This window comes from Rattus rattus, chromosome 11 (genome assembly GCF_011064425.1).
Source record: "Rattus rattus isolate New Zealand chromosome 11, Rrattus_CSIRO_v1, whole genome shotgun sequence".
Classification (NCBI taxonomy): Eukaryota; Metazoa; Chordata; class Mammalia; order Rodentia; family Muridae; genus Rattus; species Rattus rattus.
The window spans coordinates 91,393,648-91,410,292 of record NC_046164.1 but is presented as its reverse complement, the minus strand read 5'-3'; the positions used below and the strand labels follow the sequence as shown (position 1 = coordinate 91,410,292).

Genomic DNA, 16,645 nt, shown 5'->3' with positions numbered 1-16,645 from the left:
TGTAGGTTCAAGGACACTGTTTTCCTCCATCCTGTTCTTGTGTCATTTCTTCTTTTAAATTGGGTTTATAATGCCTCAATTTTAAGCTTACAATTAGGATTTTGGCAAGGTTATAATTACGTAAGCACAACTCAAAACATTTCCATTAGTCCACGAAGCTCCTTTAGCTGCCTGAATCTCCTCAACCAGGTTGATGCTTTGATCACTGCTTTGCTCCCTTTTATCACTGGGTGATATTTCATCATGTAAGATCCATGTTGCATGTAGTTTATCCTCCCACTAAGTCACGGGAATTCGATTGGAGTTTGGGGCTTCTATGCTGATCAACATTTGTATGCATGCGTTTGTGTCGATATAGGACTATATATACGTCTCTTTTCCATAGGATTTATTTTATTTAAGTATGTGTTTATAAATGTATATCTGTGTGAGTAGGTGAAGGTGTGAGTGCAGTCCGTAGAGACCAGAAGAGAAACTCCGATTCCTTGAAGCTGGAGTTACAGGTAGTGAGTGTGAGCTTCTTAGCATGGGTACTGGGAACTTGGCTCCTCCCCAAGAGCCATATTCTCTTCTAACCACTGAGCTCTCGCATCAGTACCATTTCTCTTGAAAAGTCGGGGAGCATGCACGTGAAGTCACATACTTAGTGTTCCACTGGTACCTTATTTCACTTTATACGGCGTTAGTTATTTGCCACCAGCCATGATCCCGTGTTATGAGATACAACATTCCAAAACTGAGTTGTGTGATGGAGTCTTGTCCCGTTACCTTTAGAGCTTTAGCCCTTCTTTTGTCTCACATATTCACTTTGTACTTTCTGCTTGTGTCAGTCATTCAGTACCACCGGGGTTTCCCTGTTGACTACTGAGAGATTACAGTTTGTGTTCAAATGAATATGCCACTCTTATATATGTCACGTCCCATACTAGTCACCTAATTTTGTCTCATCACATAGACATGTGTCACCCCATATTATCACAAGTAGTGTGATTATGATACAATAAGATACTTTGTATTAGTTTGAATAAGAAATGTCCCAGACAGCCTCAGGCATTTAAACACTTGGTGTCCAATGGCTGGCATTGTCTGGGAAGGTTTGGTCGGTTATACTATATCTACCTGCCTAGATATAGCATGTCACTGGAGATTAAAAGGCCTTCTTCCGTCTTCCGTTGGCTTTCTCTCTTTTCTGCTTGTAGTTCAAAATGTGAGCTCTCAGCTTGCTGTTCCTGCTGCCATAGCTGCCGCCACGTTGTTTGTTCTGCCACCATAGACTCATCCCTCTGGAGCCATGAACCAAAAATAAACCCTCTCTTCCTTAAGTGGCCTTCGGTCGCGGTGTTTTATCACAACAAGAGACATGTACTAATACAATCATGTTCACACAACTTTCCCTTGAGATTTATCTTTATAACCGACCTACTATTAATTATAGTTCACCTCTGACTATGTTTAATTTATAAGTTCAACTCTTCATAGGTAAAATACAAGTTATTTTGCCCCCGAAATGACCTTACAGTAATGCAGAAACTTATCGTCTAATATGTAATGTTTGGTTCTATCTATAGTTGTAGATATTCCCTGGGAATCTTAGAATATATTCTTATGGACAAGATGGGGGCTTGCTAAGTCAGAGCCTGACAAATTGTCTGGATAAGTAGTATATAAAAAAGCTCCATTTCCTCTACATCCTTTCCAACACGGGATAGTTTACATGTTCTCTCTCTCTCTCTCTCACACACACACACACACACACACACACGGGGAGAGAGAGAGAGAGAGAGAGAGAGAGAGAGAGAGAGAGAGAGAGAGAATCTCACTGAACCTGAGGATCATCTCTAAGGCAAGGGTGGTAGGTCAATGAGCTTCAGTGATTCCCCTTGTCTCTGTTCCTGTCAAACCCACCTTCCCACCTTACTCTCTGTACAGTAACTTCCTATCTAAGGAAGTACCGTACAGCTCTCTTGTGTTCCACCGCAAAATGTGTTTGGGTCAGAGGCCTGTGCCATGGAGCTTTTTTATGTGCTGGGGATTTTATTGAGGGCTTCCTACAGGTCAGACACACGCTACCAACGAAGCTACACCCCTGTGTACAGAATTTGTTTTAAAAATGTTTTTATACCCAGATCAACTAGTTCTTTTAAGAAATAGCTTCAATGCTGTCTACCATTTTTTGGAGTTTGATAAAAGTCTCATTTCCTTATTTCACCAAATTTACAAAGAGATATTAACACCACCAGGCAAGAATAAAACCACTACCACGATTTTTGATTCACTCTTGAAACGAGCCTTATTAAATACTGGCCAGGAACGGTGGACACTGGCCAGGTCTATACCTAGGATTCACAGAGTATGGCTCAAATCAAATTTGTCAGGGGCTTATGAAGGCAAACCCCACAAGGACATATACTTCCTGCCTTTGTCAAATCAGGGGCAAGCATTCATCCTGATTGACTTCCTGCCCATGGACCGCCCACCTACATGTGATCAAGCACTTCCTGTGCAGTTGGGGCAACCAAACTTGTTATCTTTCATGAGCAACCACCCCCAGCATTCCTAGAAGTTATCTTGAGCAAGTAGGGCTTACAAGTTAGAGGTATTTTTTTGTTTGTTTGTTTGTTTTATAGATCTCTTAAAGTATAGTAATTAAAATATAGTGACTTAAAACACAACTGTAGCCTTCACAGAGGGAATGGCTTTTTTCCTTTCAGTATTTTTCATCTGGGCAATTATTGAGTGTTTTTAGGTAAGAAACTTAAGTACTGTTTGAACAGTTATTTTATGAGGAGTGGTTTTGTTTGCTCTAAATTATAAACCCACTGTGTATCTTCAAAGAACTTAAATATACTTAGTAACCTTAAAACTTAACTAATCGTTTCCATTTTACAGATGGGAAGGTAGTAATGTACTAGCCAGATTTTGCTTTAAACATTATCTAAGTATTAAATGGCAGAACTAATCCTAGTTCGCTTGCTAGTGACCTGTCCAAAAACAGGCCCTCCCTGTCTCAGGGGGCTGTCTGGGTACCCAGTGGGCGAGCTGTTGGTAAGGATCTGGTCAGTTTGGAAGGGTTTGGTACTCAGGACAGCTACGCTGAAGTTTTGACTTTGTAAACTCTGGCCCTGCTTACTCCCCACCCCAAGTTAATAAGATGGCTCTTTAGGCAGGCCTTGGCAGGGTCAGAAAAACTCTCTCAGTACGGCCCATCCACCCAGCCTTTCAAGGGCGGCCTCTGCCAGGCTCAGGGCTCCGAGGGGCTGGCTGCCAGGAGGCGGCCCACAGGCTCGCCCGGCCCCTGGGAGGTGCCTGGCGCGGCCCGCCCGGCTGCGAGGCCTCGGCCCCGCCTGGCCGTGGAGACCGGTGCTGCGGGGACTCAGACGGCAGGTCAGTCTTCCCTCCATACCTGCTCCGAGGCTCGGTGCCCGGCGGGTGGCTGCGGCGTGGTCCAGGCCGGGTGCAGGTCCAGTCCTCAGCCCGGGACCCCGGGACCGACTCGTCCCGGAAACTGGCAGGCGCTTCTGCAGAGTCCGCGACTGCCATCCCCGGGACCCGGCCGCCGCTCCTCTCCGCCCCGGGAGGGATCGTCTGAACTGGGCGAGCGTCACCCCAGAGCCAGCGAGTCCCCCTAACTTTTTATCTTTTTATCTGTCCCGCTCAGAAGTTGTTCTAGGGAGACTCGCCGACTTTAGCCAACAACTTTCACGTGGTCGCCCGACATACTGCCGGGTTGAGGGGACTCGGTGAATCACCTCCTCCTCCAGTTCCGCGGCCCAGTTGTTCTCCGTTCAGATTTCCCGCTCTCCTCGGGGCTTTGTTCAGCCAGGAGTGGAGCTTCAGCGGCCTCAGAGGCACTCACTGGGTTCAATAAGTGAAGGAGGGAAAACTCCACTCAAGCATAGACGGGAAGCTTAAGAGAAACATTTTGTACCGTGTCTGTATTTATGAATAATTTTCTTGAAAGCATTTGTCCTGGTTAGGTTTTGCTGGTGTTACCAACTTGTCTCCCTCGAGGGCCATCTGGGAAGAGGGACACATGTTGAATGTTGAGATTAATGCGAGGCTGTTAGTGACTGGGGAAGGGTACAGCTTTAAATTCAGAGGTCAGACACTATGACCACCAAGCTAAACGCCTGGGGATGACTTCAATGAGGAAGGATTTTCATTAGGCTTGCTAATCTGGCATATCAGGTTATTTCTGGCTTTCTGACCCTTCCTCTTAGCCACTCCCATCAAGGTGAGAACAGCTTCGCTTTAGAGACCACAGCTCTACAGATAACAGCCACATTCCATAAGAAGGCCACACAAATTTATTTCTAATTCAAATGGCAGATCTGTTGGAGTGATTGATAGGGGAGAGCCCAGGTTAGCAGTGCCAGCCTTGGGCCTGGTTTGGATAAAAAAGCCAAGCTGGCTGAGCCAGTTAGATGCCTAGAAGCCATTAAGCAGGGCTCTGCAGTGGGGGCTTCAGTATCTGCCCGGAATACCTGCTTTAAGCTCCTTGTCCCATTCCCCTTTAAGTTATATTGTAAATTATATGAAGTAATTCCCAAGTTGGTTTAGCCGTGGTGTTCATCACAGCTATAGAAACTAAATTAAAGCAGAACTTACCAGGTTTTTTTTTTTTTTTTTTTTGTTATTGTTGTTTTTGTCTAGAAATACTAAGCGGACCATGGTTACTTTCACGTTTCAAGCATTCTGATATTTCTTTTTTTCTTTTATTGGATATTTTCTTTATTAACATTTCATGCTATCCCCTTTCCCAGTTTCCCCTCCAAAACTCCCTCTCCCATACCCCCTTCCCCTGCTTCTATGTGGGTGTTCCCCACCCCCCCACCCCTGCCTCCCTGCCCTAGCATTCCCCTACACTGGGGTATCAAGCCTACACAGGACCAAGGGCCTTGCCTCCCATTGATGCCAGACAAGGCCCATCCTCTGCTACATATACAGCTGGAGCCCTGGGTCTGTCTCCATGTGTACTCTGATTGGTGGTTTAGTCCCTGGGAGCTCTTGGGGCTTGGTATTGTTGTTCTTCCTATCAGGTTGCAAACTCCTTGAGCTACCTCAATCCTTTCTCTAACTTCCCCGTGCTCAGTCCAATGGTTTGCTGCTAGCATTCACCTCTGTATTTGCCAGGCTCTGGTAGAGCCCTTTGGGAGACAGCTATATCAGGCTCTTGTCGGCCTGCACTTCTTGGCATTAGCAATAGTGTCTGGGTTTGGTGACAGCATGTGGAATGGATCCCCAGGTAGGGCAGACTCTGGATGGCCTTTCCTTCACTCCTTTTTTTTCTTTTTTCTTTTTTTCTTTTTTCTTTTTTCTCTTTTTTTGGAGCTGGGGACCGAACCCAGGGCCTTGCGCTTACTAGGCAAGCGCTCTACCACTGAGCTAAATCCCCAACCCCTGGCCTTTCCTTTAGTCTCTGCTCCACACTTTGTCTCCGTATTTCCTCCTGTGAATAGTTTGTTCCCTCTTTTAAGAAGGACCAAAGTATCCACACTTTGGTTTTCCTTCTTCTTGAGCTTCATGTGGTCTGTCAATGGTATCTTGGGTATTCTCAGCTTCTGGGCTAATATCCACTTATCAATGAGTGCATACCATGTGTGTTCTTTTGTGATTGGGTTACCTCACACAGAATGATATTTTCTAGGTCCATCCATTTGTCTATGAATTTCATGAAGTCATTGTTTTTGATAGCTGAGTAGTACTCAATTGTGTAGATGTACCACATTTTCTGTATCCATTAGTCTGTTGAAAGGCATCCAAGTTCTTTCCAACTTCTGGCTATTATAAATAAGGTTGCTATAAACATAGTGGAGCATGTGTCCTTGTTAAATGTTGGAGCATCTTTTGGGTATATGCCCAGGCGTGGTACAGCTGGGTCCTCAGGTAGTACTATATTCTGATATTAATTATATATACCCTAGAAGGTTCTTGGCCAACCTAAAAAAATCACATTACTAATTTGCTTAATTTCTATATAATGATAATTAAATTTGTGTGGTGTTCTTATGGAATATGGAATTCCTGTTGTCTGTGGAGCTGTAATCTCTAAGGCAAAGCTGTTCTCACATTGATGGAGTGGGTAAGAGGGAGGGTCAGAAAGCCAGAAATAACCTGAACTAGTCAGTGGTCTGATATGCCAGATTAGCTAGCCATGGAAATCCTTGCTCATTGAAGTCATTCCCAGGTGTTTTGCTTGGTGGTCGTAATGTCTGACCTTTGAACTTAAAGCTGCACTCTCTAATAACCTCACATCAACACAGGATTCTCAACAAATAGAGTATTTACATGTGTATGAAAAACTATTTCTGTATATATTATATATATATTTAGCAACATTACTATTCTGTGGTGTTGCTAAATATCAATAAACCCCTACATGGAATTTTGCGGTATCGCTTTAAGTGAAACAGATATTTTTATTTTTTAAGAAATTAATTTTTAATTGTGTGAGTGCGTGTGTGTGTGTGTGTGTGTGTGTGTGTGTGTATGTGTGTGTGTGTATATACAGGTGTCAGTAGAAGAGGTTAAATAAATCAAGCCGCAAAGCTGGAATTATAGGGGGTTGTAAGCTGCCAGGGGCACTGGGAACTGAACCCAGATCTTCTAAAAGAGTATTGCATATATTATGTATATATTAATATATATGTGTGTGTATATATATATATATACATATATATATATATATATATATATATATATATATATATATATGCATGCCAGTATCTCTTAGGTTTCAAAGTATCTGAATTTTTAACTTGAATATTGTGGATGTCTTCTCCAGTTGGAATTGGCTTCAGTATCCTAATCTTAATTCTGGGAAAGACATTGGGAGAAATGAGTTTCAATGCTGGAGTTTAACTGTTGATCTCATTCTCTGCCGTAGATGCCATGGCACCGAGAAGAAAAGAGAAATACAAGCTTCCGGTTCCACTTCCAGAAGGCAAAATTCTGGATGATGTGGAAGGAAACCAGTGGGCACTGGGCAAGATGATCGGCTCCGGAGGGTTTGGGCTGATATACTTAGGTAAAGTATGACTAATTCGCCAAGTCTAATTATGTCTGTGATCATTGTAACTATGGTAACAATGGTATTTTAAGAGCTAACTGAAATAACAGAATTCATAGATTTTTTTTTGAAAAGTAATTTGAAGATAGTTGAGGTTTAGTTCAAGCTATAACTGACATAACATGTTCCCTGTTCATCTTCTTTCCCCAGTAACTTTTAAACGTCTCTTCAGAGCATAATTGCACAATCTGCCAGACAGAATACAAATTTTCTTTTCGAGAACTTGTTTTCCTGAAACCACTTCATTTTTATAGCTCATAAACAACAACCGTGTAAATATAAATATTTTGTGATTCTTTTTAAAAGGTACTTGCTATATTATGTGTATGATATATGTAGGGCACATTGTAGGGCACCTGTGGTGGTCAGGGGCAACCTTGTTTTTCTCCTACCACCTTTATGTGGGTTCTGGGATACCAACTCAGGTAGGTGGCCATACTCTTAGAGAAAGTGCTTTCTCCTGCTGTGCTATACCTCTCCTCCCTACTTTTTGATCCTGATAACTATTGTCTAGGCAATGCTAGGGTTTTACATTAACTTAAACTTAATGACTGAAGGCATCTTCTACATGGTGTGAACACACTTCTCTCGTGTGACTGTAGTTTACTGGTTGTGTTGTCCCTGGGAAAACTGACAAAGTAGATGCTTCCATGCTTTATGATGGGTAGGGAACCCTACTTGCGTGCGCTTCTACACTGCATCTAAATATTTAGAAATTATGCTGAATTTAAAGAGACCATTTAGGAATATCTATGCTGTGGTGGGATGGGGAAGATGGCTGGGTTTGATGAATAAAATATTGGTGATTAGAGAAGAATAAACTGGGTTTTGAGTTTACGTCATGAAAGATCTTGGATAACGTGATTTTCAGCACCTCTCACCCCAAACAAAAATTACAACATAAGAATCTCTTACATATATTCATTTACCCTAGAGCCTTCAATCTGTCTCTGTTGTAGACATCTTTGGGGCTTGGACATGGTGTCTTATTCTTGTAATCTCATTTGAAAGGTCGAGTCAAGGTCAGCTTGGTATATGCCCTAAGTTCTAGGCCAATCAGGGCTACTTAGGAATACTAGTTCAAAACAATCAAACAAACAACCCACCCCCCCCCAGGAGGAATCCCCTAACCCCCCCAAAAAAAACCTAGGGACAAAAACCCAAAAGATACCCCCACCCAAAAAATAAAAATCAGACCAAAAATATCAAAATCTCAAAACAAATAAAATAGGATCTCTTTTTGGGGAATTCTGGGTTCCTTGTCAAACAAACATGTTTCTGAATCATGGATGATTCAGATATTAATATTGATGTTTTGCCTTTTGTATTTATTTTGAAACAGTCTTAAATAGCTAGGCTACCCTTGAACTTCTGCTCCTCCCGTTCCTTCTCCTCTGGGCTGGGCCTACAGGTATAAACTGCCATACCTTGCTACAGTCTTCATGAATGAGAGAAATTCAGTAAATAAGCAGCTGCCTCCCTATTACTTGTGTCTAATATAATTGCAAAAACAAGATCACAAGAAGAATGTTTTGTGGGCTGAGTACAGAGCCGATTCCCAATTTAAAGAGTGGCCCTGTGTGGTGCCTCATCCCTGCGGTCCCCAGCCTTTGGGAGCTGTGGCCACTCATTCTGGATTGAAGACCATGCAGAGCTACAGTCTGTCTCACCACAAAACAGAACCCCGTAAGCTCGAGTGCTAGATTGAGTTCCGCAGGCAGGCAACACTCTGCGATAGAAACCTAATGGGACCCATCTACATAGTTTGAAAATATGGAAGAACCGCATTTAAAAAATTAAGAGAAACAGGTGAAATTCATTTTAATAATAGGCATTATTCAATTTAACATATCCAAAAGATTTCATTTTAGTGTGTTCATATAAAAGTAGTGAAATGCTTTACATCTGGGTAGAAGCAAGTCTTCAAAAATCTAGAACGAAGAGCCCAGTGTCATACCTGGCTAGTAAGAAAGGCAGCCATGTGTCTAGTGAGGGCCTGGCGCTCAGAGGAGTGGAATTACCAAGTGCTATCTGAACCTTGGGTTAGTGAGCTCTTTTCTTAGCCGCGAGTTAAGATCTCTGGTAGACTGTTGTGACTATAGTAAAAACTAATGTTGAATCAGTTGCTGCTAATGTGACTGTGACCTTGATCTACAGCCTACCTCACATTTGATTTTCTTCTGGATTACTTGAGTAATTTCAAAGAACTAGAGAAGAGTTTTTACTGTAATGGTCTTACTCCTTTTCACTTCCTATAATGTAAATATTTATTTGAGTTTATTTGAATTCGGGTATAAGTTGGGGATTCAGTATCACCTTTATATACACGACTTATGTTTGGCTCCAGCCATAGAGGGAGACTCTCCATGTGTTGGAGTGATGGATATCCGTTTTCAAATGCAGAACATACTTTAAGTCTGAAGTACAAGTTACATGCCTTTTTAATTTTTGTTTTCTGATTGTTACTGCCCAAATAAAATCTGTTTTTTTTTTTAGGTTTATTTATTTATTTATGTATAGGAGTACATTGTCACTCTCTTCCGACATACTAGAATAAAGCATCGGATCCCATTACAGATGGTTGTGAGCCACCACGTGGTTGCTGGGAATTGACCTCAGGACCTCTGGAAGAGCAGTCAGTGCTCTTAACCGCTGAGCCATCTCTCCAGCCCATAAAATCTGTTTTACAGGGTGGTTTTCAGCATGTTGGGTGATATCCCCTCCCACTATCTGAATTTCGGAAAGGTGTATCCTAGCAAGTATTCCTCATTGGGTAAGGACTGTGTGTGTGTGTGTGTGTGTGTGTGTGTGTGAGAGAGAGAGAAAGAGAGAGAGAGAGACAGAGACAGAGACAGAGACAGAGACAGAGACAGAGAGAGCGAGCTTCATTCTTCAGAAGTATGTGACTCTATCTATGGGGTGCAGCTAATCACAAAATCAGCTTAACTTTATTAGTGTCAGTTTTCACTGATTATCTTGACCAATAAGCAGCTCCTGGAGAAGCCCTCTAGTTCTGGGGTTTTATCATAGTTCTCTTCATGTCCTGCATATATATCACAAAGCACTTAAATTGAAGCATTTTTTAAAATAACCATGTCCAATGATTCTTTTCAGACATTCTTCCCAGACACACGGCTTTGGCAGACACTTTATCAGCATTTGTTGCCTAAGGCTGAGTAGAAACTAGCTGCTCAGGCTGCCTCATTGTGCATGTACAACTGTCCTCTAGCTTTGAGATCAATAGCCCAGGCCTGTTGGTAATCAGCAACTTGGAGCAAAGGGGAAGGGGCAGAGGAGTCTGTGTTTACTCTTGACTTGGAGAGATAATGTGCCTGTAGCATTCGTAGCAATAGTCATAAGAAGGAAGAGAAAAGTCTGAATATGAGAACAAAGTCTGTGCTCTCTCTTTGTATATGAAAGCGGGAGGGAAGGAGACTGGTTAGGGAGTGGGAAAGTTGCTGTAATTTTAGTACCAAATGAGCAAAAAAGTTTCCAAAACTCCAGGGAAAGAGAGAACTGAAGGCTTGAATTCCCTTTAATGCTTCATAAAACATGGAAGCCATTCACCCAAGGGAGACCTGCATAATAGGAACAAAAATTTCCCGAGTGGGGGAAACCTGGGTTGAATTCTGACTTGCCACTAAGTCACTGGCAGATCAAGTGGCTGCCACCTTACTAATCCTCTGGAATGTTTGTTTCTAGTCTATGCAATTGGAAGAATAATTGTGAGGATTAAATGAGACGTTTTTAAAGAGTTTGGAACCTAGTAGACGGTTGATAAGTAGAATTTATTTAGGATTTTACATTCTAAATGTCTGGTGCCATGATGCATTAGGGAGAGACCTTCATTGGAGGGCTTCTCTGTTTCTTCTGCCTTGAATTGTGGTGGATTTAGCTCCTTGTGCTATAAAACTAAGAACACAGAGACCGTTCACAGGTGCCGTATGCTCTATTTACCACTCTGTGTCTGTTCCCTTTCACATTTTCTAGAGGGGCCCAGGGCATGATGACCATTTCCATTTAGGCTACTACCTGTTTGCTTCAGATATGAAGGGAATTGGTGGCCAAAAATGAATGAAAATTTAGAAAAGCAAAGCTCTGGGGTAAATGGTTCATTGTTGGAGGGGCTGAGGCTGTAGGACTTGGCCCACACAGTGTTTGCTGTGTTCTCTGCTGTAACTGTAGATGTCACCCACCATGTAGTCTGTAGTCACAGAGGAGTTCTTTTTAGACACAAAGACCTGTGTAAGGTAACGCCTATGTCATTCTCTAAAGCAGTGATATAGTTCGCCATGTGGTAACGCTCAGCCATAAAATTACCTTCTCTGCTGTGTCATAACTCTAATTTTGCTACTGTTATGAATCATAAGAATCCGTTTTCCGGTGGTCTTAGATGACCCCTGTAAAAGATTTGATAACCGCCCCCTTCCAACCCACAGGTTGAGAACCACTTCTCTAAAAGAATGTGCCCATGCTTTATTGACATTGACATAAAATTGATATCATTGTCTCTTATAACTAAAGTTGGTCACGGGGAATTAATCTTAAGGACCATTATTCAGAGTAAATGTTCAGGCTTAGTAGAGTGCATTTTGGAGCTTTTCCTTATTGCTTTTACATTTTCCTGACTTGGCACTTCAGAAACAGAAAATACTTTTGGGGGGGGTGAATTTTAGAAGTTATCAAACTTAACTTATTTACTAGTGAGGAACTATTTCTACTTATAAAGATGTAGAAGATTGTGTTGTTGTTTATTATTTACTTTGTTGCAGTTGATTTATTTATTTTTTTAAAGGTATGCACAATAATATTTGGGACAGTCCAGTCATGACACTAGTAGCAATTTTAAATGTTATTTTTTGCGATGTTTTTTGTAGATGGCAGTTGGTCTTATGAAAATGACAATAATAGAAAAGAAGGATAATTTGTTTTAGAGAGTATAATAGCAGTTATACAGTAATTATTTATTATTTATACAGTAATCTAGTTCCCAGTGAAGGCATAGGTAAGATATATAAATTTGAAAGAGTATCCCTGTTTTTATTTATTTGTTAGATGTGTTTGATACATAGATAAGTAAAAATCTCTAGAAGGTATTTTTTAAGTGCCTTCAATAGGATGTTTGCCTTGAGTTTATATCAAACAGTGCTGTTCATTACTCTCTCAGATAAAAACTCCAAGTAATTGAGAAAGCTTTTGTTCTGTTTATAGAAAAGAAGGGGAGGAATTCTTGCAAGGCTTAGCCCTCATTTGTGTTTTACTTTTTAAAAATATACCTGACTTTAAAACAATCTATTTTATATTGCACGTCTCCATTTAACTATCAGATCTTGCCTCATGGGACAGTTCTTAAGTTCTCTGTTTCTGCCCCACATTATGTATTTTGTCCCTTCCACTACCCTGTAACTGCCTTACTGCTCTTAGCACTAGTCAAGGTGTTCTCTCTCTCTCTCTCTCTCTCTCTCTCTCTCTCTCTCTCTCTCTCTCTCAATTTGAAACTCAACTGCTGTGGGGAAGTTTCTTCTTTATGAAATGAGCTGACCTCTATTGCCACACAATAAAGGAATTCTCTACGTTCAAGAGCTCCTGGCTTCCTTATGAAATATGGATGGACTTCTGCTTCTGAAGTGTTTTAGGTTCTGTTTCTGTGGAGAAGGGAGGAGAAGAATAATAGTATGAGGAACATTCTTTCCTTTAAGACCCAGGGGTGTCCATGTATATCAAACAAATTAGAAAAGAATAAATCTGAGTAACTTTAAAACTCGGAGTGAGATTTCACTAGAAACTGGCTTCTAAGATCGGGGCAGTTCCCACATGTAATGATACAAAGGTGCTTGTGAAGTGCACACTGCTTCCATGTTTGGATTCATAATTATACTTCTGAAGGTTCGCCTCTTATCTCTCTGTCCCATGGACTGTGTTTTGCTTGAGCACTGTATAGGTACTCTGTGTCAAAGACCACTTTGGGAGGAGAGATAGGAAGCTCAGCAAGTTTCCACACAGTCGTTAGGGATGTGCACTGTTTCTTCACAAATGACAGCCAGGTAGGTTGAGCTTTCCTTAGCAACTCCAATCCAGAGAAATGATGTTGCGGAAAGACATCCGCTGAAGGCCAGAAGCATCTACAGATGCAGTGTGATCCCAGGCAGTGAAGCATGTGGCCCTTCATTGGCATTAGACGATAACAGGAGGATCTCCTGGCAGAAGAACTGACTTTCACTGCGTTCTGCATGCTGCCCCTCCAAACCCATCTTTGATTGGCACCTATGCCCTATTGAAACTGGCATCACACCTTCTGAATGGGCGCTGTGCCAAGCTAGCAGATGGGTATGGGCAAAGATGTGCCAGAAACCCAGTATGTGAATCAAGTTTAAGTATCAGGGGCCCAAACTCCCATCCAGGGATATAAAAACTGCAGTCTGTTGAGAGTTTTTTTGTGCTTAAGGTTAAAGGACATGCCATTTCTACTCCAGCTTAGAGGTTGATTAATTTTGAAAGTCAAACAGGAACTCCTGTGGTGGTGTCAGGCAAAATCCTGTCTTTGGTGAATGAGAATTGCTGGTTCATGTGGGGAAGAGAAAGTATTGTAATGAAGTTTCAGAGGAGAGTGAGTCCCCTGCAAGTCCCTCCAGCACTTAAGCAGCGTGCGCTCAGTAAAGATGAATATTTCTGTTCTCCAGCGGAGCCAGGTGCAATCAAAGCCACATCTTCAACCCGCTGCTGTAAAGAACCCTAAATTTAGAAAGGGCAGGCGAAGTTTAGAAGAACTCATGGTGGTAGCTGTTCCAGCCGGAGCTGGTGGTGCTTCACAGGAGTGTACAGAGGAAGGATGAAGGGAAAACTCCAAATGGAAACCTTCAGAGCCGTCCAGCCTGACACAGAAAAGTTGAGTCCTTTCCCCTCACTGCAGAAATCTTTCTGAGTTTTTTTTCCTATTATCAATAACAACGTAGGTTACAGAAATGTTAGGACCAACCTAATACATAAGTAACTAAACATCCTATTCTTACTTTCGCTTCCTTGCATGTCTATCATGTATATAAACTTTGCTTCTTGAATAATGGATTTTGCATCAAATTGAGTTCTAAACATCGTATTCCTTATGATTGTCTCACACCCACCACAGAACTGCCCCCACACCAGGAAGAGAGGGCCTCGCGCCTGTGATCATTTAACTCCTGTTTCCTAAGCACTCGTAAATTTATAGCCGTGCCTGGAAGGCCAGCTGTGGCCACGAGCAGCTTTGCTAATCACATTATAACCCTTGCTTTTGCTTTTCCACTGTGTAACTTTATCTATGGAACAGATTCCACGAGACCGTTGTGAATACTTCAACGTATTCAAAACATATAACTGCCACAAATTAAACTCCTAAAACTAAAGCTGGTGCATTGTGACTGCCAAGCAAAGCTGGCACGTCCCTCTGTCAGACTGCAGGAGAGTGTGCCATGCAGTCCTCGGAAAACACAATTCATGCAGAAGCTCTCTTGTCACTCGCTCTGATATTAAACCAGAGAAAGTGACATTAATTAAAGAAATGGCACGAGCCAACAAAGGCAATGAAAGTCTACACTCTGGCTTTGTGCAGACCTTAATCCAACCTGTTCTGCTCAGGTACTGTGACCAGTTCTGAAGAGGCGAGAATTTATGACTTAGCGTTCCCCTTCCATTCGGAAACATGCTTGCACAGCGATTGGGCTGGTTGTCCCTAACCCAGTCATGGCTGGGCATCCTGGAGCACTGGCATGGTGGTGTCCTGCTGTTCACCAATGCGTTTGGTAACCACGTGCGGTACAGTGAGAGAAAGAGGAGACTTGGTCTCACAGCAAAGGTCCCCAGCTTCTAGCCAGCCAAGGACCTAGACTTGCAGCATTGGAACCAAGAAGGCCAGTTGCTGGGGCCAGCTGACTGGAAATCTTAATGAAGTGGAAACAAGCAGGAGAGAACCAAGACTTGCCAATTGTGGCCGTACAATGGGAACAAAGTAATTATTCACATGTACCGACTTTTCAGACCTTCATGCGTGCGACCGGCCACTCTCCCCCTATACCACATTGTGCTGTCCTAATTGGCACTCTCAGGGTGTAGAAATATGGTCTTGCAGGTCACAGTTATTAAAAAAGATTTAAAAAAACAACTTATTTTCATTTTATGTGCATCAATGTTCTTCCTGTATGTATGTCTGGGTGAGTGTATCAGATCCCCTGGAAATGGAATTACAGATGTTGTGAACAGCGATGTGGGTGCTGGGAATAGAACCCAGGTCCTTTGGAAGAAAACCCAATGTTCTTAACCTCTGAACCATCTCTCCAGGCCCCTAATAAATGATTTTTTTTATGGGAAAAAATAGAAAAGTTTATTAAAAAAAAGTACTAAATTTTGTGGGATTTCTTTTCTTTGTTTTTAGTACAATGTGTGGTCTATGTGTGAGACATTGTAATTTCATATTTTGAGACAGTATTTTGTATATTTTAGGTAGTTTGGGGTAAGAGTAGCAGATGTTTATTTTTCCCAAATGTACCTTTAAGATATTAGATACCATGTACTTAACCATAGATTTATTGGGAAATATCTCCTCTGCTAATGAATAATATTCAGGGATTTAAAAAATGGCCACTGTATTAAATCTAAGCATTTCTGTGTTTATAATAAAACATTTCATTCTCTCTCTGTCCATCTACTCTCTCTGACTCCCCTCTCTTCCCCACGTGTCCCCAGCCAGCCTCTTTCTCTTTCTCTCCTCCTCTCTCCTCTCTACCTGTCCTTCTATACCCTTCTTTCTCTGCCTTTACCTTCTTCTCTAGGTCCCCTTCCTGCCAAATCAATTTCCTTTTATAACCACCACCACCACCACCACCACCACAACCACCACCACCACCAAATGAACAAACAAAGAAAACCTAGTTCTACTGGGCATTATTTAATTGAAGTGGATTTTATAAGCCAGGACACCCTATTTATGTCTGACCTTTCCTGTTGGGTCAGCTCTCTACTAGGCATGGAATGTGTGAGCGCCAGTAACTTTAACAGAAAATAAACTATTCTTGCCCCCTTCTCCCCCCTTTTGTCTGGTGCTGGGAATCCAACATGCCTTTCACAGGCCACACAGGCACTCTACCACTGAGCTACATCCCTAGCCCTGGAATCTTTTAACCCAAGTCTGTGAACAAGTCTGACTGTGCATAAATCCCTCAGTCAGAAGCTTATGTTACAGTTTCCAAGCATAGGTACCTTATATTTGAGATTCAGAATTTTCTAACTGTATAATTAGTCACGAGGTTTAATGTACTTTTTTTTTTTTTCATACCAAGCTGACAAAGGCTTCAAAGAGACAGCAGTGCCTTAGGGGAGCAAGAAAAGGAGGCCAAAGTTGACACACACAGAGGCAAAACAGTGGAGGAAAATCAACACGAGTTGTGAAGTCAGGCATTGGAAATATGTCAGTGTTCAGGAGACTGTCTTTAATTTGCAATCCAAGTGAAAGAGAGTATTTAAATACGAGAGGCAGTATTATTGAGCCCAGCAGGCCTGCTTCCACTTGTTTGACTAGCTCAGAATAGAACACTGAGAGGCAAG

At 42.0% G+C, this 16,645-nt stretch overlaps 1 protein-coding gene across 1 annotated transcript in view; it reads left to right on the top strand.

Annotated features, from left to right (window-relative positions):
- The first annotated feature begins 3,301 nt into the window (after positions 1–3,301).
- Positions 3,302–16,645, top strand: part of Vrk2 (VRK serine/threonine kinase 2) — a 118,066-nt gene continuing 104,722 nt past the window's right edge. The window contains exons 1-2 of the mRNA XM_032916446.1: positions 3,302–3,384; positions 6,887–7,027. Of these exons, the coding sequence (XP_032772337.1) occupies positions 6,892–7,027 (136 nt within the window). The 5' untranslated portion in view covers positions 3,302–3,384; positions 6,887–6,891. The remainder of the gene's footprint in view (positions 3,385–6,886; positions 7,028–16,645) is intronic.